Raw genomic sequence first — 6172 nt, 5'->3', positions numbered from 1 at the left:
ATTATTAAGAGTCTTTACTTACTATCATCATCCATTAACAACAACACATTTATTTATTTTATTTGTGTTAAAATTAAAATGACATGTTTTCCAGACAGACTTTATTCTGATAAGTCAAACCGGAAGTGGTCATTCTTCTACTTCCTGACAGAGGAGCAGTAGCAGGGTTATAGAGAGGCGAAGTCCCGCCCATCTACTTCCGACCCATGGGACCCCGGAAGCGGAAAATTATACATTGACGTCAATGGAGAGAGAAAAGTCATCTTTCGATCCCGTTTGAATTGTGCCACGAATGACACATATGATGTTTGTCAAATTAAAAGAACATTTTGCAAGTCAAAAAAATAAAAATGTGTCGTAAAACTGTGAAGTTACAATTTTTTTTGTGTGAAACCGCTCAGTGAACTACAGGTCTCTGGTCTCGCACAATACGCGTCACCATCACAAAGATGGCTGTCACGTTAGTAAATTTCACCTGTTTCTTTCAGAATGAGGCGAAAAAGTATAAAACGAGGTGAAAATCACTACAAGTCTGGGCATGTTGAGAGCTGTACATACACGAAAGGGAGCGGTTCTGTAAGAGCCAGCATGCGGGACCGGCTTTACAAGGTTTCAGTGAGTAATATGAGTGCAATGTTTAAGGTTAATGTCAGCTAGCTAACAAGGTACACTAACGTGTTTTGTTTTAGAAACTAGTTTTCTCCTTAAGAACTTTGTGGTGTCTGTGTATGCTGTGGATAACATTAGTGTTCACAAGAACAAGATACACTCCCGTGTTTTGTTTTAGTTGCTCTTCAGATTGAAGCGGCCAGTTCTATATCGACTATATGTGTGATCTCCTTTTTACATCTCGTTGTGTCATTTGAGTTTATTTGCTGTGTGTAGATTCAAGGATTTTGGTTATCTTGTCCAGGGATGCAAACTTGTCACCTTTCGGTGAAATTCTCCGTTTTGAATCCAAAATAGGTCGTTTTTGTGATTCCTGTAGATCTGCAATAAAAATATTTTTTGGGTATGGGAGGGGGTCTGGGACCCGGATTAATGTGCGGCCGCGAGCTTTTTTTATATATATTATAATGAAGCGCGAGCTGTGTGCTCGAGTCTTCCTGCCTGTCGGCTCTGCTCATGATGTATAATAAGCCTCTGCTGCTCGGCGATGATGGTCTAGCTTCAGCAGCTACATTACCTACGGTGCGTTCGTTAATATTAACTGTGCGTCCGGAGTCCCTGTGGCACAGACTGGACCGCTGGTGAACAGCTGTTAGAACGGGCCGTTCAGGTGTTCACAATAGAGCTCCCTGTCGGAGCGACAGAGCGTGATGTGCACTGAAAAGTTTTTTTTTCCCGTCGCAATATTATCGTTGAGCTAGCTAACTAGCATACATTGTCACTATCTGCTAACGTTAGCTTTAGCCTTCGTTTTCTAATCGTTTTTTTTCATAGGCTATAAACAGAGGTGGTATAAGTATATATCTTGTAATTGATTAAAATTAGAAGTACTCAGTTCTTGTACTTGAGTAAAAGTAGAAGTACCAGAGTGTAGGAATACTCTGTTACAGTAAAAGTCCTGCATTCCAAATGTTCCTCAAGTAAAAGTAGAAAAGTATTATTATCAAAATATAGTGAAAGTAGCGACAGTAAAAGTAGTCATTTTGCAGATTGGTCCATTTCAGAATAATATGATACGTTTTATAATGATTGATCATGAAAGTGTTCTCAAAGCTGGTAAAGGTGCAGCTAGTCTGAATGACTTTGTATACTGCAGGGTAGCTTTTGGATTTACTCCAGGTGGAACTAAAGTCTGATTTAACACTTGATTATATTTCACATCATTCATCCACATCTGTAAAGTAACTAAAGGTATTACATACATGTAGTGGAGTAAAAGTACACCATTTACCTCTGAACTGTAGTGGAGTAGAAGTACAAAGTAGCAAAACATTGAAATACTTAAGTAAAGTACAAGTATCTCAAAATTGTGCCCAAGTATAGTACTTGTTGAGTTTATGAACTTAGTTACTTTACACCAGTGGCTATAAAGATAGAAAGACTAAGCCTTGCACAGAGGCCTGAAAATACATTTTCAAAATGCTCAACAGTGCTGCCAAAATTATAAACTGACTGCTACACAATTAAAATAAATGCTTTTTATATATTTCTATTAGATGTGACTCTATGGCGTTTCTGTTAATATTAACACTGCTGCTTTAGTTGTTCTGACTGCTAAAATCCTCTGTTATTCCTCATTTTAAAGCCGATATTCTGTGGGGTCAGGGGGCTCGGATCCTTGTCACCTTTTTCATACCTGATGAGTTTGCATCCCTGTTGTCAATTTGTTTGGTTATCTAGGCACAGCTGTGTGTGACTCCCTCTGGTACACTGGTATGTGTTTTCCTAATGTAGAGAGCATTGATTAATTAATAAACTACACACTGACTCTAGATCCTGACCAAATCCTTATTTTTTGATCAAATGTTTTTCAAAAAAATGTATTGTATATTATATAACAGCTGCAAATCACAGACCGGAGTCTCTGCTACTGTGGACCACGAAGGAGGGGATCATCATCCCCATCCCCAAAGACCCTGCATGGCATGGAAATCTCCTCCTCCTGGAACAATTCTACACCCAGCATATGCTCCCTGTGTTGGCCAGTAGAGAGGAGGACATTTAAATAAACATACTCTTAACACCCTCGGACTCTGCGTTGTGTTTCGTATGTGTGATGGGGTGTTATGCAGAGGGGAGGAAAACAGGACACAGCAGATTGGGATTGTGGTGGAGATGCTGAGCAGTTATTTAATTGTTGCGTGTAATTATTATTATACTGTGTGCTTCTTAGTTATTCCATCTTTTGCTGTAACATGGATCTGTATGTAACTCTATATTTAATTGTTATCTACCACACTTCCTTATACATCATACACCATCATTATACATGATGGTGTATATAGGATATGTATTTATTTGTATACATATCTAAATTGTATAATTTTATTTTTCGTATTTGGGATTTCTCTTTTGTCCACTCAAATACACTTGGCCCTTTCTCTTTTCCATGTGGAAAATGGCAGCTGCATATTCTGCTTTTCTCATCTGCTCCCTGTCTGCTCATCTACGATGAGAAAATTATATAATTAATTACTAATAATCATTTAAACCTGTTATTACCAATATTTCACAAATTCTTCATGTAAACTTAAGAGCACAGCTGTATGTTGAGTATGTCAGCTTTGCTTGGTTCATCTTACTGGGGGGGGGCTGCTACATGGATGTCGGTGCAGTCCACAATAATTTTGCAGCTGAAGGCAGAATGAATTTATTATTGACTCAGAATGAAGCACAACTTCATGTCATACAATACATTGACTTTATTTGTAATTGTGTAAAAAAAATATGAGCATTGATTAGCAAGCAGGACCTGGCAGGAACAGAGAATGGTGATGGATGGAGCTGGGAAGAGAGAAGAATAAAGAAAACAGATCAACTTTATTATCGGATATTAAAAATTCAATTTCAAAACAAGTTGCCGCTCCTACAGTTTTCTAGTGTGTAAAGATGATTTCACATGACCAATGCAAAATATCACACTCAATACATGTGTGTCTCTGAGGGGTGCATTGTGCCTTTGATGTATATACATAATATACCATAACCAAATACTATTACGTACAGTGGAAATCAGGTTACCAGAGCAGGTCAGACCAGTGTGCATGTTCCTCAGGGTCTCAGCAGTTACAGGTGAGGTAAAGAAAATAAAAGAGAAAAAGGTCAGTAACAACACTTTAAAGTAACAACACTGAATAATTATCTCTTTTAATAATTTTCTCTCAGTAATCACTCAACTACTGTCTTTCCAACAAACAGATTGACTCACTCTCACTATCATCACAATGAAACACGTCCAGAAGAATGTCATGCAAAGCTGCCTGCCTTCCTTCCTTCGACTCTCCCTGAACTGCCTGATCTTTTAATGGTCAATGTTAACCATTTGTGCAGATAGCATTAAGTAGAAAAGATCGCTGATACTAATGTGGCCTTAGCCTACCTCCCGCCCCCTTAGCACCTGGTGGAGGGGGCGATAGGCTACTCTTCAAATGTTTCACAAAATACTTACCATCATGACTACTCTTACTGTTTAACATTTTGGTTTACTTCATGTTAAGGCTAATACAAATGACAAGGCTAAGTAATGTAATATAATGCTAACTAACATGCTCGCTACTAGCTAGGTAGCTAACTTGACTATGTTCCATGCAAAACATGTATATTACCTGATATGTTTGGTCCAACGACTCCTGGTCCTTTCATCAGACGGGAAGCGATAGAACGAGCAAGTGGTATGATCTCTTTTGTGATTACAACCTCGTACAAAGCACACAGGCATCTTGTAAAAGTGAATTTATTGGAGCAATCTCTTATATTTATTGGAGGGAATAAATCAGTCTTCTTCTTCCTCTTTGCTTTGCGAGTCACAACCAGTCTTGGAGCATTATCGCCTATGACATCACTTACGCGACCCAGAATGCATTTGGGATTTGTAGTCTTTCTAGTTGCGTATTATTCATAGTCTTATATTTCAGCATTTTTACGACAAACTGTGACTTTTTTTGCATGGAAATGATTGTTTAAGATTGACAAACATCATATGTGTCATTCGTGGCACAATTCAAACGGGATCAAAAGATAACTTTTCTCTCTCCATTGACTTCAATGTATAATTTTCCGCTTCCGGGGTCCCATGGAGGCTCCCGGAAGGGGAGGGACTTCGCCTCTCTATGGCTAGAAAGGATCCGTCTTGTGTAAATATGACGTCACGTTCTCGTTGTAACTCTCGTTGGAGCGGCTCGGAAACACATCTACAGCAGTAACATGATGCAACCTACACATTAATGCAGCAGGATAATAGTAAAACACTGAAAGGGAAAATGTTATTGCACCAGGAGCTATCTTGGGACTTTTACTGCGACAACGTTGACTTGACTGTGAATAAAAAATAAACCATAGTGTTGGTGATCTACAGTGTTGTCATTCTTCTTTGGACAGCAAGAACACCCTATTTCAACAATCACACTCCCTGTCATTGACATAATTAATAGATAGCTTAGCTTCTCACCATCATTTGCTGTGGCCCACTGATGTTAACGATCGTTACTGAAAGGCTGCCTGCCAAACGTAAACATTCAGCCACGTGACTTACAAACTCTCGCGAGAGTTTTACACAAGACGGATCCTTTCTAGCTATAACCCAGTAGCAGCAGTCGAGCCTCTCTGTAAACACTGAGATGTCGGAGTCTCCGGACGCCCGCAGCCTCCTCTCGGCCTCCTCACAGCTCAACCTGATGGAGATAGACGCGGTGAGACACTTTATACTTCTGTACAAACTACTGTAATGTCATGGCGATGGAGGAATGGAGGGAGAAGGACCAGCCGCAGCAGTGTTGTTGTCCCGTCACAGAGACACCATGGCGGGCTTGGGTCTGACCTGTGGGTCCTACAGTACACCATCCTCTCCTCTCTGGCTAGAGAAAAACACTTTTGTGTTAATAACAAAATGACCCTAGCTCGTGACAGGTACAACTGAGGCCCAGCTAAGCATGTGGGATTATCCTGTAGATAGCCTTTGTGTGGAAAGCTCCTGGAATTGTATAGTAGGACATTTCTTTGTCACATTAAATTAACATAACCAAAATGATCTACCCTATATTCAGTTGAATTCACTAATGTTGTTTCTTTAAGGTTGAGTTTGTGTTCTGTATCAACACATTTCCTACCAGATATGTCATGCTGCCTTGAACACCATCACGTGATCATGTAGCGTTATTGTTTACTATGCAGCTCCCTCTTATGTCAAACATGTATTAATACAATACATATTGACACTAACTGTGCTAAATAAAGTACATTTAAAAAAAATCTTCTCATGACGTAATTTTCACAATTTTGTGCAGGTTTAATGGTTTAATCTTTGCTGTCCGTGCTGCGTTCAAGCCCCGTCACTTCCCGTTGTGTTTTACACGCCCAACAAACAGGAGCAGACCGATTGAACACTTGTTATTTTGTAGACATTACAAGATTATGATATGGTATACAGGGAATATGATTCATAGCATATGGTAATTGCTGATGTATGTACATGCTCTCTGAAAATAAGGTCCGCAGTCTGAGTTAA

The 6172-nt window shown here is 39.4% G+C and overlaps 1 protein-coding gene and 1 long non-coding RNA gene across 4 annotated transcripts in view; one reads left to right on the top strand and one right to left on the bottom strand.

Annotated features, from left to right (window-relative positions):
• Window positions 1-3351: 3351 nt before the first annotated feature.
• LOC307043452 lies at window positions 3352-5102 on the bottom strand. Its single transcript, XR_013809387.1, has 2 exons — window positions 3674-5102; window positions 3352-3453 (listed from the first exon to the last, which is right to left on the bottom strand). It is a non-coding gene; the product is annotated as an uncharacterized lncRNA (long non-coding RNA).
• Window positions 5103-5208: 106 nt separating this feature from the next.
• vps8 (VPS8 subunit of CORVET complex) overlaps window positions 5209-6172 on the top strand; it is an 82740-nt gene continuing 81776 nt past the window's right edge. Inside the window, exon 1 of one of the 3 annotated variants that reach the window (XM_079687894.1) lies at window positions 5209-5357. In XM_079687894.1, the coding sequence (XP_079544020.1) occupies window positions 5286-5357 (72 nt within the window). In that variant the 5' untranslated portion in view covers window positions 5209-5285. The remainder of the gene's footprint in view (window positions 5358-6172) is intronic. The other 2 variants (XM_079687893.1, XM_079687895.1) reach the window with 2 other exon arrangements.

This window comes from Notothenia rossii (genome assembly GCF_949606895.1).
Source record: "Notothenia rossii genome assembly, chromosome: 6".
In the NCBI taxonomy this organism is placed as follows: domain Eukaryota; kingdom Metazoa; phylum Chordata; class Actinopteri; order Perciformes; family Nototheniidae; genus Notothenia; species Notothenia rossii.
Note: the sequence above shows the minus strand (reverse complement) of the source record. Positions and strands in the feature narration are given on the sequence as shown.